General features: G+C 45.2%; 1 protein-coding gene across 5 annotated transcripts in view; it reads left to right on the top strand.

The window, feature by feature from the left end:
* ADCK1 (aarF domain containing kinase 1) overlaps positions 1-18,496 on the top strand; it is an 83,052-nt gene that overhangs the window by 53,712 nt on the left and 10,844 nt on the right. For all 5 annotated transcript variants that reach the window (XM_074585390.1, XM_074585391.1, XM_074585387.1 and 2 more), the window contains 3 exons: positions 3,867-4,025; positions 7,749-7,907; positions 11,183-11,299. In XM_074585390.1, the coding sequence (XP_074441491.1) occupies positions 3,867-4,025; positions 7,749-7,907; positions 11,183-11,299 (435 nt within the window). The remainder of the gene's footprint in view (positions 1-3,866; positions 4,026-7,748; positions 7,908-11,182; positions 11,300-18,496) is intronic.

Genomic DNA, 18,496 nt, shown 5'->3' on the forward strand with positions numbered 1-18,496 from the left:
AAAGACTTCTCAGAACATGCTGGGCAGGTCGTGTAAGGTAATACTTTCAGAAAGGACTCAGGATTTGGGAGTTTAAATCCAATTGACTTCCAGTAACTTCCTAAGTGTTGAAGGACAGGATTCACAAAAACACCTGAGGCATTCTGATGCTCAGCATTGTGGCATCGGCTGATGTACGCCACAGACCTCGGGCAGAGCAGTGTGTGCTTTGGAAAGGCACTTCAGCGTGTGAGGAGGCCTGTAGGTGAAACTGGGGACTCCTGGAAAGCGTGAATTTGTGCAGGGCCCGCGGTCACTGTGCACCTCCTACAATGGCACTCTGGGCTTAATGATGGTCTCTAGGTGCAACCTCAGCACAAATACATACTAATAAGTGTCTAAGTACATAGATCCTGGAAGAGCTTTTTTTATCAGCTCCCTGAGGTGTGAATACTAATACCAACAATCATGAAAAGATTTTGCATATTTAAAATTAAATTAACTTAATTCCTTAGAATAAAACAGTCAGGGCTGTCTTTCCAGCCAGTGAAGTACAGCGACACGTTCGTTTGCTGGTTGAGCACGTGCCTGATGGGGAGCTGGCTGTGCGGAAGGCGAGTGAGGGGAACCACTGCGAGCAGGGACACCGCTCACCTGTACAGCTGGCAACCTGCAGCTGGCTGTCCTGCTCCTTTGAAAGAGCAACCCTAAAGTTCCTTTTCTCACTTCTAATCCTTTATTAAACCTGGCTGGAAACTATGCTTGTATCATCTCGTGCCAGGGTTACAGATGGTAACAGCCAGTTTGATAAGGTGCTTTGAGACCAGCTGTGGCCTGAAAGGAGCTTGTGAGTTCCTTAAATACCATGTCAGGTGAGCTCTGAGACTATCCCAGACCTTTGCATGCTAATTATCCATCCTGAAAATGGGGGGTAGAGTTTTTGTTAAGGCTGCTTATTAGCTGGGTGCTTGTGAGCAGTAAGAGCCTGCAGCCTGCTCCAAGAGCTCCCTGCCTGATAAAATGGGTGCAGCCGCTTTCCCTTGGGAAGGACCCTACTCCCTTTTCCCGGTGTGGGAGCCCGGCTCGCTGCTTCTGTGCTTCCGTGTCATACAGCCTCTCGCTCGCTTTTGCCTGTCTGGGACACACAGCCTGCATCAGAGCCACTAGCTGCCTCCAGCGAGCTGTGAAAGGACAATTTCATAATGAATGAGGGTGATTTGCTAAGTGGGGGGTCCTGGAGCCCAGCAATAATTGTGCTGCTGCTTTATCTCAGCCTCACACCTGCTCATGTAATGGCCCGGCTGTGATCCGCTCCCTCCCCCCGGTGCACGCTCTACCCTTCTGCTCCTGGAGGAGCCATCAATTCTCTGGCCTTGTTGCAGTCCCTCGCCTCGCTGCCCTCGCCTGCAGCCTGTGGGTGCACACAAACTCCCCCTGGAATTGCAGCGGGGCCGCTGGGCTGGCTCTAACGGACACAACGGCTAACCTGGCTCTCATGTCTTAAATAGCAAGTTTTTAAATGAAATCCTTCTGCCCCAAAGAACTCCTAGAGGCAGCTTTCTTCAAATGAGGTTTCCTTACAAAACTTAGTCACGCAAGAATATGTTATATATTATTCCTACCAGAGGGAGTATGTGCAGCTTTTTTTTTTCTCCTGCATGTATTCAGTACTGGTGAAAATGGTTGGATTGACAGCGTAGGCAATTAAAAGCTTCTGAAATCCAGAGCAGATGGAATTTTATCCAATTTATATGTAGTCTTACTATAAATGTACCTTACTGGATTCAGGCCAGTGAACTCCCAATTCTGTGCTTTAACCTTTGGAGGATGTTACCACCCTTATGACAGTTAGACTAGTAATATTGGCTGCTACTCTGTAAAGCGTACATCCCTTTAATATGAGCATGTAGGGGGGTGAGTTGAAGAAAGCCCCAGCTCGACCTCATGTGGCAAGTTCTCTGCATTTTTTCCTTCCTTACAAGATCTCGTAGCCCAACATGCTCCTGGGCCACCTTAGGTCTCTTGCTATTAATGGGTCCTCTGTTCAGCTGATTGACAAACTTCGCATAAAGGTAAAAGTCCCTGTGTCTTGATCACATCCCCTGAGCTTTCTGTCATCCTGTAGGTGCTTCTTTTTTAATAGTAGCCTGAAATGAGAATCTCAATCCAGAAGTGGGAGAGAAAAGAAAGGGCAGGAGGGAAAGAGAGAAAACCCTTTTTTGTCTTGAGACACAAACGTCAATAGGTTTGAATTATGGACCTGCTGTAATTAAAAAACACATAACTAATTGTTTTTAAATGCAGTTGTTTTACTTAATTGATTTTGCCGCCAGGACCACAGGGAATTTAATAAATAAATAAAATGCACCTTCCTAGTGAATTACTGGAGGCAGCTGAGTCTCTGTTGGAATCTAATTGCTGCAAATGCTCCAGTTTTTTGCTGGCAATAGTTTTCTGTGGAAGGGGCTGGGAGAGAAGGGGTAGGGTGATGTGGGAGGGGGCTCATTCCCTGGCAGCTGCAGGAGGGAACAGGCTGCTCCTTGTATAGTATTTTTCTTCCTTGTCAGCAAAAGGAATACTCGCTTAACGCTTTGCATGAAGACTTTGCTTAGAAGGTCTTTATTCATATTTAATTACTAGCTCGCTGCAGCTCCCATCTTTAATTACCTTTTAAAAAGCAGGTTATAAAAATGCACTGACATTATTTCTTTTTTGTTACTGCATAAATTACAGGCTTCTCAACTGCTCCCCCGAAATCAGTCCAGCCCGCGGGAAGGGTGGGACAGGTTGCCTTTGCTGACTTCTGGATACCTTGGAGCTTGTCTGCACCTTGCTCTACAGAGCAGGACAGAAACCCTCAACTAGCATTAGGTGAACTAGCTCTGTGCCTGAAGCCACATAACCATGTTGGCACTCCCTCTGAGCTAATTAACTGTGCGGAGGGGCCTGGCTAATCAGCCAGGCTGATAATCACACTACCATGGTGATGGTGTTTCCAGGGCCCGAGCTGCCTCGTGCTGCACTGAGAGTCTCTAGCAGGGTGCTGTACTATGCAGGGCAGACGGGCCTTTGCCCATCTCCCATTGCCTCACCCATGTCTGTCTAGGTTTTTGCTTCCTGGACATCCCTCTGGTAAATCTACTTCTTCATCTGCAACTTTCCTTATAATCTAGTCCTGAGTGTCACAGCCAGATCTGCTGGTAATTTCCTCTGCTGCCCACAAAGTGCTTTGCTGTCCCCACCTGGTGCTTTTTCTGAGCTGAGAGCACTGGTTGCTTTTATTGGAGGTGTGAGAAAGTCCATCACATAAAACATGTTTTCAGGTCAAGTCCTCAGGAGTGCAAAGTGCAATTTTTGTCCCCCTGCCCTGAACCTAGCCCTTACCACTGCTCCCTGTCATGTGCTGACTTTCACCAGTAAGCTACCTGATGCTGCTGTAATGCGTGGGAATATGTGCTGTCAGGTTTCAGGGCATGATGGTCAGTGGTATTAAAAATCTGCAAAAGAAATACATGCAAAGGGGCAGCTGTTGGCTTCTGCACCTAGTAACAACGAAGGATGCTGACCATAATCACTCCAACCCATTCTCAGGACAGCCTGGAGCTGCCCCCCACATGCTGTCTGGCCACTTCGTGTCCTAGATGAAATGTGCTGCTGGCGGTCTGCCACAGGTTTCCACAAGCAGAGTATGTCCAGGGGGCTTCCGTGCTTGGCAGGCTTCACTGGGAGGCCAAGCAGTGACAAGGCTCAGGCAGGGGACAGAGGAATGGTGAAAGGGCTGAGCCTGACCAACTTTGGCACACGCTGTCTCTGGCCTGTGGACAGGGCTTTCCTTAGGATAGTCTCTGGCAACCCAAGCTGATGCCTCTTTCTCTTCTCCCCAACAGATAAAAGAGCTCTTCGTGAGTTTTGAGGACACTCCGTTGGGAGCAGCATCACTAGCCCAGGTGCACAAGGCAGTGCTGCAGGATGGGAGAACGGTAGCAGTGAAAATCCAGCACCCAAAGGTCCAAGCACAGAGCTCCAAGGATATTTTGCTCATGGAGGTAAAACTACCTGTTGACTTTGACTTACTGAGCAATTGCCATTGAAATGTGAGGGGGCCACATTCACCCACGGCATAAGCAGGGATAACAACACCATCCTGTGGCTTTGAAACCTCCACAGAGATAAATGCTGTCTTACGGGAATAATACAGAAAGTTGGTGAGGATTGCAGTGTAGGTGGTTGTGAGGACGGAGAGACTGAACAAGAGGGTAAGAGTGAAGGAGGGCAGAAGGAGAAGACAGGTAAATGTGGATGGCATCAGATTAATGTGTGCCCATTAACTGGTTGATTAAACTGGTCTCAGTTCCCCTTGCACTTAAGGCTGTGTGGCCAAGGAAAAGTCATTCTCCATGATTAGCATGTTTTTTTCAGTAAAATTCCAGTGTGGATTCAACAGTGTCTGAGGTTGCTGTGATCCAGTTTTGTTTCTTGGTCAGCTCCTTAATGCTGAGCTGATTCATGCTGGAAACAAACCCACTGAAATGTGGAGAGGGTCGCCTAACAGGGGCAAACACACAAATGAGGGATTCAGCTAGGAAAAGAGTTTCAATGTCTGTCTCCTGTTCCTCTTCTGAATGGTAGGCGTCACTCATGTTCCCAGTGCAATGCTGTAGCTTCTCCCAGTGTTCGAAGTCTAGCCCATTGAAGGGAGGAACTGGAGAAAAGCTGTGGCACTGCACTGCATTGCAATAGTCAAAGGTGCCAGTGGAATGGTAGGGAAAAGAAAATGGAGGTGGGGCTGAGGTCAAGGAGAGGGGAAGGATTAGGTCTGTAAATGGTAACAGTAAAGTTTTTAGCTCTCCTAATAAGCATATATCTGTACGTATAGTATAGTAACGTGCACATCCATTGGCATACAGGTATGTCCACGGGACTAAAGAAGGGAAGATTAAGCTGAGACGGTCTGATAAGTTTTTAGAGGGTACTGCTGATGCAATGACACACATTTTCCATCACAGGAGATCAAGAATCAAAGATCCTGCCAGCAGCCTCTCAGAGGAGCACATAACTAACGCTTCTTAAGCCGCTAAATCACCCTGCTTTGAGCAATCCTGGCTAGTCTGCGAAGAAGCACAGCTGATACCAGCTGAAGCACATCATTTTACAGTTGAATATTTATTCTGAACTCATAGTGAAAGAAATTTTGGGGTTCAGTAAAGATGTCCCAGTAAGATGGGATATGTCTGTTTCAGTACTGGTTTCAGAACAGAGAACTGTTTAAACTGGGTTTGGGTCCAGCTGTAGATTTGAATTTGATTCAGGTCCTTTTCAGGACTGACTGCAGTGGTCTGCCCGGTGAGTTTGCTTTTGTGAGTTATCACATGGACAGCAGTTCTCAGGGGACTTATGGCATCCTTCACTCCTGCCCAGGACAGGATGGCAGAAACTAAGCAGTCAAGGAAGAAGGATGAGTAGGTAATGAGAGACTGTGAGACCAGGGCAATAAGAGGGTTGTGTATGAATGAGCCAAGACCTAGATCCACCTTGGGACATTTGCACTTTTAACGGTGGGTATCACAGAAAAACACCCCTCTCATACTATGTTGCTGTGATTGCTGGTTATACTGGTAAGAGAAATATAAACAAATAATTTTAGAATGATTCCTGTCTCTTCTGTTTTTAGACTAATCCTCCTGGGAAACTTGAAACAGTGTATTGCCTCTTGGCAATTTAGTATTGTCCTTCCTCTCCAGACAGTCTAGTTTGTCATCCTCGAGATCTATCGTGTACACACAGCTATGGGAAAGTACCTCTCAACAAGACACATGCAGTCTTGTTCTTAAAGGGTCTCTTGTGGAGTGTTGGCTTACATGCGTCATCATATCCTTGTGTGGGACTGTTTTTGTGTCGGCTGCACTGAGGTTCTGGTCCTTTAAGAATCAGACAGACATTGCAGCCAGGTAGGAGGTTGATTTAAATATTGATGGAGATGGTCTTATTTAGAGACTGACGGGAAGGAATCTGAATGGGAAAAGCTAGATGGAAAATTCCTAAATTCACTTGAGGTTTCATAGCATTAGTGCCGACTCTTTAAAAATCAGTACAGCATTTGATAAGTCCAGAGAGAGATACCTCACTGCTTTTCTTATATCAATACTTATTTCAAGACAATATGCTAGACAGACGTCGGGAAAGGGACAGGCCAAATACTTGTTAAGTATGTCCCTGCTGATGGTCAAGTTGGCAAATTGATTCAAAAGACCATTTAAAGAAAGCAAAAAACAATGCATGAATTTTCTCACATCGGGCACCAATGAAATAATCCTGCAGCCTCTATAAAGTTTATGTATACGTTTATGAAGATCGCTGGTTACATTTCATTTGGGTGACATAAATTCGAAAGGATTTACGCCTCTAGATATAACAGTAGAAAAATCATTCAATAGTGTCTGGAGCCTGGTGATTACATTTTTAAAGGAACATTGAGTTTGGAACTGACATTTAGATAAGAGAAGTAGAGAGAGGGGTGGGGAACAAATGTTTTCACACAGCTGAACAGGAGCAGTGCCGGTTCATAAATTTATTTTTTGTCATACATTTCAATGATAGCAGCTTTCTGTGCATGCTTTATATGTTCCTCCTGCAGTGCAGGAATTCCCACCTCAACGGTGGAGATCTAGAAAGGGAAACTGTCCAGGAACACACACTGACAAGCCTGGTTTCACTTTCAGATGGATGTACAGAAAGAGTAAGATAAGGACAGCAAAGTGGCTTGCATTGTTATGTTTTATTCTTGTTTTATGAATCAAGTAGTTAAAAAAAGCCAAACAATTGTTTTCCTTAAGATGTGGTCTGAATTGTCAGCTCGTGTAAATTTGTGACACTGGTTGAGAAACTGGCCCTTCATTTAAACAGAAAGCATGTGTGGCTGCTGTGCAGTTTTGATTATGCCATCCAATCGCATAATCTTGATTTTCTTCAGGAAGAACTGCCTGTCACTTGCCCCTTAAATACTGTTTTAAGCAAACATTTCCAGGAACTTTTTGGCTGGGCTTTTCAAGGCCTTATGCAGCTGAGTACCTAATCCCTTTAAGAATGAGAGGATGCCAGGTGGTGGATATATGATACTAAGAAAACACCACCCCAGCATTGCTGAGGATGGCTGTGACTGACACTGAGGAGCAACTCGCCCTCTGACCCCCCCCCAGAAGTGTCCTTTAAAGATCTGTAGCTTACTACCTGGATCCAACTCCACTGCCTTCTCTGAACTGCTCAATGGATTTTCTGTGCCAGCAAAATTCTTGCTCAAAAGTGGAAGAGGTAACATAGAGGTGACAAGTCTTACTTTAGATGTTCCTCTTCTGCATTATCTGAAGGCTGTTTGAATGAAGCCAAAGGATGACTTGTAGAATTATAGGACTCAGAAGAGAGTCGCTCCTGGGCAATGCCCTTGGCAAGATCTGGCCACGTGGTCCCTTCTCTAGAGCTTTGTTCTCTTACCTCTAGGCAGCAGGCAGCTGGGCTTCCTGTGGTGTCTGTGCCATCATTTAGCTCCTAGATGTGCCTGTGTGGAAGGGCAAGCCAAAATTTCTATTGCACAACCAAGGCATGACACCACGTGTTGTGTTATGATACTGCAGGAACCCTACAAGCACCTGGGGTGCAGGTTGGTTTTTTTGTGTCTGCAAGTTACATGGAATGATCCTATCAAAACAGCACTGTGTGTGGCTGTGTGACTTTGGAGCCAGAATGCAGCTAATTGTCTCTGTCCCTGTTCTCAGGTTCTCCTCTTGGTTGTGAAGCAGATCTTTCCAGATTTTGAGTTCATGTGGCTGGTGGAAGAAGCTAAGAAGAATCTGCCCTTGGAGCTGGATTTCCTCAATGAAGGCAGAAACGCTGAGAAGGTTGCTCATATGCTCAAGAACTTTGACTTCCTGAAGGTGAGGGAACACATATTTCTGTGTGTGTATGTATATATGTGCATTAATGGTCTCACTTCATGCGTCTTGTGCACCTCATTCACCACCTGGGGGAACCATACAGAGGGAGAGTGGAGTTCAGACCCTCTGTGTTGTTCATCCTAGACTGCTTTGCTGATATTGACCAGAAACTGCTCTGAGACATGCTTCCTCCTTGTCTGTTTCCTACTGTAGGGACCGTATATTGGATGAGGAGTGGTGGCTTGGGGCCAGCAGTCTCTGGAGCCTGCTACTCATTTTCCCAAACACTGTTTCTGAACTTGTCCAGAGACCTGTGAATTTGCCATTCTTTGCTGAGCCATGTGATGGTACCTTTTCCTGGCCTTTATCTCAACTGAGGGCGAGAAACAGACATAAATCAGAAAAGCTAGACTGAAGCTGATGATGTCAAGTAGGATTAGGGACTCTGTGTATCTCAGGAGGAAACATGTTCACACGAATCTTTCTTCCTGCAAAAAAGCATATTCTCCCTCTGGAATTGAGCGTACATCCTTCATGCATATCTATGGCTAATGCATTCATGTTACCTTCGTACACAAACTCAACTGCACCCATATTGTGCTTTTCCCCACTGACACTCTTACCCCACCTCCCCTGCTGCACACTGACTAAGGTCACTGACAAATGTCTCAGGTACAACCAGAGATGTACACATCTTATTCTTGGAAAGACATAAGCTCACATCTTTGAACTCACACGTGCACAATTCTTTTGCTGACATACAAGAGGCACAAGCCTCCACTGTGTGCCTTCTGGGTATACACAAGTATGGTCAAGCACACATAGTGCTGTGGGCACAGTCAGTGATGTAACTGCATTTGCATATACACAAAATCAGCAAAAAATGCGCCCTCCTTTGGATCCTCCTGCATACACACATCAAAATGAGGTTTTCACCTCCTGTTTATGCAGAAGTCCCAAGATGGAAGACAGATGTCTGAAATGAGGTGAGTTTTTTGTTAGACTTTACAGGTTGATGTATCCATTTTTTCCTTGCTTCCTCTATGCAAGGGCTGTAATTCTTTGTCACCCGACTTTAGGACAGGTTTGGGGCAGTCCTTTTGGAGCCCAGTGGCAGCAGTGGCCTTCCCATAGACACAGATAACTAAAAGCCACTGGGCTACGGAAGGCCAAAGGCCAATGATTTTCCTGAGTGGGTGCTTATCAGAAGTGATGCACCTTGGAGAGCTGTATCCATTGCAGCTGTAACTAGGATACTGTGAAGTAAATCCCCATGGAGACGGCCAATCACCTTCTCACTGGGTTAAGGAGCTATCATGATATCAATATGTGTAACAATAACAAATGGCTTGAGATGGCTAAATAATGGATCCTCCCGTCTGACCTGCCAATTCAGAGACGTGTTCATCACCCAAAGGCAACGGAAGAATTGGGCTCCTGTGTCATTAATTTTCCTAAACACGCTAGAAAGCTGAGAAGTAGATTTTGTGCTGTGAACCTGTTTGAGCTTTTAAAGCCAGAGATAAATTGTTTCCATGCACTAGCATTACAGCCAAACATCTGTGAGTAATTAAAAAAATCACTGAAGAATTTGGCTGTGAGTGAGAGAGGCATCTCCAAGAGCATCGACAGTGCTTTACAAGCCCACTGACTTGCCCCTGTAAATCTTGAGACAAGAATGACTGTCATCTGAAATGATCTATGGCAGCAAGGATCAGTGAGCTAGATGAGCTGGGGAACTGTTAGTTTTGGAGTTGGTTTGCTTTCTCACCAATCTAACTGCAAAGAATGGACATCCAGAGAAGCTGGGAAGACTGCAAGTAACTGAATCCCCCTTGCTCATAGTGGATCTCTGGCATCAAAGTCTACAGAAGGTTAGCATGCAAAGTATGCCAGGAGTATTGAATGGTGGGACTGAGGGACATTGGAATTGCTCAGCAAAAGAGTCTTTGATCTAAAGTGGTAAGGTAGAAGTGGGCGACATTGGGAAAATGGTGTCTCAAGGACAGGAACAGTGGGGGAGGCAGATAGTTTATGAAGGACTGAGACACTGTCAGTAGTTACAAGCAGAGTATAAACCAAATGTGGCTTGTTCAGGAGTTATGAAGAGCTCCAGTGGCCTGTCTGGTTCCCCTGGCTTTAGTCACACTAGATGGACAATGCCTCTTACCTCTTCCTGTCCTGCCCCAAGGTGCTGGACCCTTGCAGTGTGCGAGTCCTGAGTCCACAGTCAAGTCAGGCGGGTGAGGAGAGGGAGTGCACAGCTGGGTCTGCCTTTACAGGATCCAAAATGTGTATCTCTGCCCTGGGGCACAGTGATGGCAATGGGTGGAGCTCCCTTATATCTTTGGTAAAATGTACCTGTGTGGCTTCACCCATGCAGAGGCAAATCTGGACAGCTTGGGAGATTCATCAGTACAGTGAAGTGAGGAATATACAAAGGGAACTTCAGCAAAAGGACTCTTGACAGTAGGGACTTCATCATGGCAACAATTTGGCTGGAGAGAGAGGCTGGAAAAGGGGGAGCCAGCCTGAGTGACGCCTGCGTCACTGCCTCCCTGGGTGACACCAGGCCTCTTACTGGTACCTCACTCAGCTTGATTTACTGCAGATTGAATGAAAAGTGCTTTGACATTTTACACTTGTTACTGTGTCAAGTTGGCAATAAGATAGTTAAGGGTCTCCCAGGGTTTCTGTGACAAGCCCCTTATTTGTGACACTTGATTTTTCTCCCAGTTCAATTGCAGATGGCCTAAGTATGCAGGGTTTGTCAGCTCAAAGGCGTTTGTGTTCCAAGGGGCACTGCGGAGATACAATTTATGACGATGGCTTATGATTTTTAGAGCTGCATAAGTGGGCCCTGTGCGTAGCAAACGAGATGTAGTTCCTGTCTAAAGGAGCTGAGTGGATGATTCAGAAAGTTGCATTAGGTACTAGTTAAACAGCCCAGCTAGAGGAGCTGCAGAGCAGATAGATAAGAAAGCTCTCAGACATCAGTGGGAGTGGGAGGTGGTCAAAATCTTGTAGAGCGTGGCCAGAAATGTTGCATGAGGACAGATCCTGCTGCCACTGACTTGGTGTGTTGTCCTTGCACACATTGCTGCTGTCCTGGGGAAGAGGTTGGTAGATGGATTTACCTCCCTTGTACTCAGGAAAAAAAAGCAAGTCCTCACTTCAGCCCCTTCCAATTTTACTCCTTTTCTGGGTTGCATGTGATATATTCACCTTGCTTTCCCATCCTGTTGTTTGACTTAACCCATCTGTTCCTGTTTCAGGTCCCCAGGATCTACTGGGAGCTCTCAACAAGGCGTGTCCTTCTCATGGAGTTTATGGAAGGGGGACAGGTGAACGACAGGGCCTACATGGAGAGGAATGGCATCAATGTGAATGAGGTAGTTTCTCAGCCATCTCTGAATTGGGCATGGTGGGCAATGCAAAACTGATGTTGACATCAACTGATGTTGACGCAAAACGAAGGCTGACAGGACAGGAGAGCTCAGTTCTTGTGCTTCTGGGAAAAGTATATAACCCCGTTTGGCGAACACTCTCCTGTAGGCGACACAGCTAGAGAGATCTTCAAGAAGACAGACAGTGAAAGATGACTATGCTATTATATTACATACACCCATGGTTTGTTCCAAGATGGCAGTTCCTGTTATCCTAAAGGAACAATTTCAGTTTCTGATTCTTTTTGTCTCTCTTCTTTCCCTCCCTTTCTTCTGTGTTAACTTTCTCCTGGACAAATGCATGGGATGTAGCTTTTATATCCCAACAGCTATCACCTTATGTAGCAGATATAAATCATAGGTCTTATATGATCACAGTTATTAGAGTGCTGGAGCCTCAGCCATTTTGCTTTGCATGATATTCTGATCTGGGTTGTATTCTTCTGCTTTCCAAAATCTCCCTTTTTCTTCCGGATGCAACAGTTTTCTTCTTTGCTTCCTGGTCCTACATTACTGTGTAGTTTCGCAGTCCTTCTTTGAGCAGCTGTCAGATTTTGTCCCTGCAGAGAGGCTACATTTCCCAACGAGTGAAACAGTTTGTATGTGTGGCATGAAGTCAGGAGAGCGCTCTGGATTCTCTGTGGCTGAGAGATGCCTGAGGGAAAGAAGGTATTACTTCCCAGAAGGCCTGAGAAGATGCCAGGGGCAAGGGTTTTGAGCCATTGGACAGTGTGTCAAGCCACCCCACCCAGTCAGTGAGTGCTGATTGAGGCACTGCTGCTTGCCCTTCCCCTTGTGCCCTGTCGATGAGCCTCAAAGCTGCACTTGGTTGACTGGCTATCAAAGAGGTACAGCATAAAATCAGTGGTACTTAATCTGTCCATCCACTTACCCCCAAAATCTGAACGCTTCCTCTCTCTCTGCTCCCTTTCTATCTGTGGCAAAGTTCATGTGGCATCAGTTAGAGACATGCCAAAGACCTCTCAAGGGAGAGAAAATGTGAGTGGGAGGAAAAATACGCCCCACAAGGAGAGAACATGAAGTGTATCTTCTCAGCTGCCTCCCTATGAGCATGCAGCTCTTTCTCTGCCTGAAGAGCTCAGCCAAATTACAGGTGGAGGACTGAGTAACCTGCCTGTTTCTCTTTGCCTCTTCCTCTGCTCTTGCACTCTGCAGAAGTCAATGAGATATTTTCTAGTAACCTCTGCAGGCAGAAGGGCAGGCACCTTTTCATGTGTTTCTCCACTGAACTGTGAAAGGAAGGTCTAAGCTTAAAGTAGATTTTGAGACTGTCCATTGTAATTGTGACGAACAAGCCAAGGTCAATGGGTAATAGTGAACAGTGCTCTCTTCCCTGCAAGTTATCTGGTCCTTTTTCATTCAAGAGACTTCTTAAATGAATACAACCTCATCCGTAGATAGTGCAGTCTCTCTCCTTTCATGTCTCCATCAGGAAGAATTTGGATCATTTGGGTCACTGGTTTTCCTCCTCCCTCTCATCAGGGCATCACAGAGGTCATTGTCAGCTGATCAGAGGTAGACACAATTCCTTCTCTGTGTTTATTTCGTGCTGATGATCTTTCTTTGTATTTACCAAGGTAAGTGCCTCGATGCACCTGGTCTGCAAAGAGCACCATAGTGTGACTCTTGAGAACATGGTAGTTCATGGACTTTGCTATCAAGAGAGATTTTTAAAAGCCTTGTCCATGGCAGAACATGTAGTCATCTCCATTCACCTGGACAAGTCAACTGGTCAAAGCAAGAGATTAGTTTCTTTGAGTGAGTTTATCCTATCCTTCTGCTATAAAAGCAGAAGTCAAACCTAGCCCACAGTGCTCAGATACAACCGAGAATATTCCTCAACTCTGGAAACAGTCCATCAGAAAGGCTGGTTTTGATGCATTAGCAGGAGGACTCTTGAGCAATGTGTACATTCGGATTTTGAGCTGGGCTTCCTCACAGTTCTTGGACAGCAGATCCATTCTGAGATCGAAGTAGCTAGCATAGTGTAGCTCCCTGGGACTTTAGTTGCTTCTTTGAATTTTCTCAAACTGCTGGAGATATTGCAAAGTTGTCTGGAGAAGCCCAGGGAAAACCACTCTTTGCAATCTTTCATAGCTTTCTCCAGCCAGTCAGGGTGGAAAATTCAATGACTTAAGCCTTTCAGTAGGATATTTTGCTGCCTCTGTGTGCCAAAATAAAGTAGAGAAGCAGCTAATTTCAGTTTTTCTAACTTGCAGAGGCTTTTGCTCATGATATGAGAAATTTAGTGTGAAAACTCAGCTCATTTTTTTTGTTCATCTGTGCCGTTGGGAAGGTTGTTTTGTGACATCTTGGCACAATAGGTTCCATGCAGCAATGAAACCACATATTTTGTTGGTTCTGAGCTGTCTGAAACGATAGCTAAGATGCAATTTTTAAAAAGTTGCCAACAGACTTCTACTACTGCAAAGTATAAGCCTCAAAGGTTTCTGGCAATCTGTCAGGTGTGGGATGTTACTCAGCTCAGTGGTAGGACTGAGTTTCTGCAAACTCTCTCGGTGTCTGTGCTGAGCTGTTCTTTCTTCCTTTTCTCTCCCCACCCCCCAAAATTAATGATTAACTTTTACTGATTGCCATTAAAGCAACAGTAGAAAGATCTGTTATTATGGCCACAGTAAGATGAGGTAGGAGCAGTGCACACCCCAGACTTCTCCTCTGGCAAGGTGCAGCAGATGGGGACAGATATGACCAAGGTCCAATATCAGCTGCTGCTGTTGATGCCCTGGGTAAAGAACTGCATAGCATGGTGGTGAAGTGAGCAAAAGGCAGCAGACCCTGGAAGGAGCATGAGGAGCGGGTGGCAACCCAGGTTTCAAAACTATGATGTGGCTTATAATATACAGCAGTTCTGGCTTTCAAGAGATGCATTAGCTGCCTATAAATCACCTCAATCTATTTATCTATCAACCCCTCTATCATCTTACTCCATTTTGTTTTACTGGGCGGAGGAAGAGGAGTCTTCACTAAGCAGGATTTCTCTTGTGTGACAATGCAGCCTTGAAAAGCAAGCTGAGCCTCTCTCCTCTAAATGGAAAGGATCCCTGAGGTGAAAGCTCCCTTCAAACCAGGTTACTGACATTTACTTAATACCATCTGTAGCAGGATTATCATTAAAGCTGCCCAAAAGCACATTAATCTCTCTGGATCCGTCCAAGCGCTGGATTGTAATGGCATTTAATCAGAGAAGGCTTTGATTTCTAAAGACAAGTGCAAACACTGAAATATCTGCCTGTGGAACAGTTACTTATTCATGTGCAAGTGTCGCGGTGGATGAGCATGCAGCTAGGATACTGACAGTGGGAGGGAAGCCGGGAGAGGGGAGTTATCAAGAAATGAGCTGGCATGAATTTTGAGGGAAGACCAGGCCATGTCAGCGTTAACAAGGGGGCTCCCTGGAAACTGGGCTGTTCCTGTTTCAAGACACAAGGGCGTTTACAGTTTTGGTTGGGAAGATACATTTGGAAGAAGTGGGTAGAGCAGCGGAGGGAGGGAAAATAGACTGAGGGGCTCTCAAGATGATTTAGCATACTGTATGCAGCAGAGAAGGAAAGGTAGCAAGGCTACTTAGAGCATGGACTTTTAAACAAGATCCCAAATGCCACAATTGCTCCTTTTGCACCCATTCTGATTTTACCCGATTCATGTAGAGAGACCTTGTCTGTATACAAATCTTAACATTATGTCTGATCTGCTATATGGGTCCTCCCTGTCCCTCCTTGTCAATGCTCTGCCTTGTCTCCAACGGAGGCTGCTGGATCAGCCGGCTGTGGGAGCTGTGAAGCTCGTGGCATGTGCTGTATTGCCTCCAACTAACCAGCCAGCTCAGGTAGCCAAGTGGAGAGTCCCCCATGATTGCCCTGGCTTGGACTTGAGTCAGGGAAACGAAATGCTGCCATGTACTTCAGCTCACTAAGAGCCTGGTCATGAGCCGTGGATGATTCAGAAGTCAGGGAAGTGTTTTGTCCAGCTGAGAAGTGAAAGCAAACAGCTAAGGTATTTAAGATGAGCTACTGTGCGCAATTATTGCCATCTGTCACCCCATCCTACTGTGGCTTTTTGCTTCCCTCTGTTACTAAATGGGTTCTGCACTGGAACAGTATCTCTTAGCTCGATAAAGAGCCCAGCTACCTTCTCATGGCTGACAGCTTTGCAACTTGAAATATGCTTTCAGTGTGGGATTTACCCTTCTGCCAAAAGTCAGGAGCTGCTGCCTTGTAGCTGCTAAATTTTAAGTGGGATTTCCCAGGGTGGGATCCCTTTGTCAGTGCAAGTGTAGAAACTTCTCATGTCTCAGGTATTTGTGCATATAACACTCAAGTGTTAGATGAAACGGAGCATGGAGAAGAACACTGTTTGTGGGGAAAATGGCTATTCTTGCTCTTTGCACCTGCTAATTTAGTCTGGGGAGAGGTTTCCTTGCAGATTCTCCTACACTTCTTGTCTGAAGCTTAATGAAAATTCGCAAGGTGCTGGTAAGCAAGAACAGTGGCCTCCAGCATTTCCAGCTTCTGAACTGTGCAAAGGCACCAGGTAAAAGAGTGACATTACACATGAACCTGTTTCTTAGGGAAAGTCAGTCTCAAGCATCAGCATCAATCAATTGCTTAAGTCTCAGCAAGATGCTTTACATTAAATCCAAGGAAATATGACTCCATTTAAAGCCAAGGGAAAATGATCCCCGTAGCCATTTTGGGTCTGACAGAGATGCAAGAAACAATTAAATAAACAGCGACTGGTCTTCTCTACCTATGTCATTTTGATAATCTGTAGAAATTTATCAAGTTAGTCCCTCGGTTCCCTGGGCAGATGAGTCAGAATATTTCTCCCCACTTAAATGCCATGGAAGATGGGACACTGAGCAGTAAAATAATTTCTTCAGTCCCCAGTAGAGAGTATGGGCCATGCTAGGAGCATGCTTCAGGAGTCCTAAAAACTGGTCCTCTATCTTAATAACATCGTGTGTGTCCAGGCATCACCTTGCTGTGGTGCCTGGTGCCTCTGGTGCCTGATCAGCGCATAGTGATAGCACTGCATTACAGAGCACTGTGTTTTGATCCTCACAATGGGATCACAGAGGGCAGAGTGTGAAATCGGATCTCTTGTGTGTGACCATCCTAATCCGCTATGGACCATAGCCATTTCAGAGCAGGGACACAGAGCAGGCTCCAAATTGTGGCTATTCTCCATCCGTACCTTTTGCTAATTTGACACCAGTTTAATTGGGCAGGATTGCCCTAGCAGGATTAAGCAAACCCTTAGATGATGTCTGTAATAACAACAGCAAAAGAAAGCAAAAACCCAATACACTCTTCAATCCAATTAACCTTCGATTAAGGTTCCAAAATCAATGCTATTATTTTGGCCTGAGGAGGTAATATTGAGCCCTGAGAAATGAGCTGCACAACGACCTTTACTTTTAATGAGATCAATAGAAGTTAGTGTCGCCATCTCTTAAAATAATTGGCAAATATTACAGCCAAATTAAGGCAAGAGACTAGTATCTGCTCCTGATCTAAAGAGACAGTCACAGATGGAGGTGGGGCAGGAATGGATGATGCCCTATCAGGCAGTTTCATCTGGGACTTATCAGGGGCAGGTGGTGAGATCAGCTCTGCAGGACCATGTCACAGGATTTTTTTTCTTTGACTTTCTTCTTCATGTCAGTTGGAGGCATGGAGCCAGGACCGCTCCAGCTTGCGCACAAGGCCAGGAAAGTATCAGTGACTTGCCCTGAATAACCCAGGCTGGTTTATTACATTGCAGCTACCCATGAACATCATATATGTGCCATCTTTTTGCTGTAGGAGTACTCATAGGCTTAAATTTGCACGCGTTCTTTCCTTTCTGAGAGTTTTCTCGCTAACTATTGAGTGTTGGTGTTTGTGAAGATACTAATTTGTAATGGACTTTCCAGTGTTTTGTTATCATCAGGTTGCTTTGTCAGGTGGGTGTGCTGATTTGTTGAGAGGAGAGTTGCATACAGGGGCTGGTGTGTGCCCAGGAGTTTGCTGCTATGGGTCTGTAGGTAAGGGAATATAATATGAATTCATCAAAAGTAGCTCCTCGTGGATCACGTGAGGGTAACAGGTTGTCTAGGCTTTCAAAACTGATGGCAGCAACAGTTTGCAGCTGTGTACGTGTACAAGAAGAAATATATCACTGCTGCTACCTATACTGCAGCTTGGGATCCTCTGAATTAGAGGGCAGAAATGCAGTAGGTGTACTTGGTAAACTAAAAAAGGTGGGGATTAGTCAGGAAATTGCAAAGGAGGTAAGAAACTGATAGAGGCAATGGTGGAGAGGAATTACCATAGTGGAGTTTTGTGAGGCTTGCTTTACAAACTGATATTACTTAATAAATTCAGCGACGACCTCGACAGAAACAGAACTGTGTGAAGGAGGTTGTTGATGACACCGAGTTGGGAGGTTCTGTCATCGTAGAGAAGGACCAGAGTAGCAATAGCACTTGGTGGCCTTGAGGACTGAAGTGATAGAAAGGGATAAAAATGAGCAATACCAAGTGAAAAGCCATGTGCTTAAAAACTAATAAGAGGAGTTTCTTAAATATGCTGGGAGTTTATCAGAGGGAAGTGACATATTAGAATGAACTTTGGGTTTTTAGTTGGTCGCAGGGTAAGTGTGTCTCTCCAGTGCAGTGCAACTGTGTAAAAGGCGGGTTGACTCCTAGGGCGCATCAGATAAAGGAGCATCCTGTAAAAATTGTACTGATAATTATCTTACTGGTGAACACATGGGAGTACTAATACTGGAGAAGGAAGAAACTAGTTAAACTCTAGGATTATGTTAACTAAGAAAATGGTTTAAACTGGACATCATTAAAGTTAGTCGGGGATTTAGAGGAAAGGTTCTGACCATCTAAAGAGTGAATTTTTGGAACAGCCTCCAAAGTCATGCTTTCTACTTATTTCCAGTGAACTTAACCAGTTTATAGAGAGACTATGTGATACTGTACAACAACAATCCTTAATGTCAGCACTGCATTCTTATTTTCTTCTGTATTGGCTTGTAACACGTAGGATAGTTTGTGACACATGGCATCTTTGCCATATTGGGTACATAAAATGAACTTCATGTGCTTAG

This window comes from Larus michahellis, chromosome 4 (assembly GCF_964199755.1).
Source record: "Larus michahellis chromosome 4, bLarMic1.1, whole genome shotgun sequence".
Classification (NCBI taxonomy): domain Eukaryota; kingdom Metazoa; phylum Chordata; class Aves; order Charadriiformes; family Laridae; genus Larus; species Larus michahellis.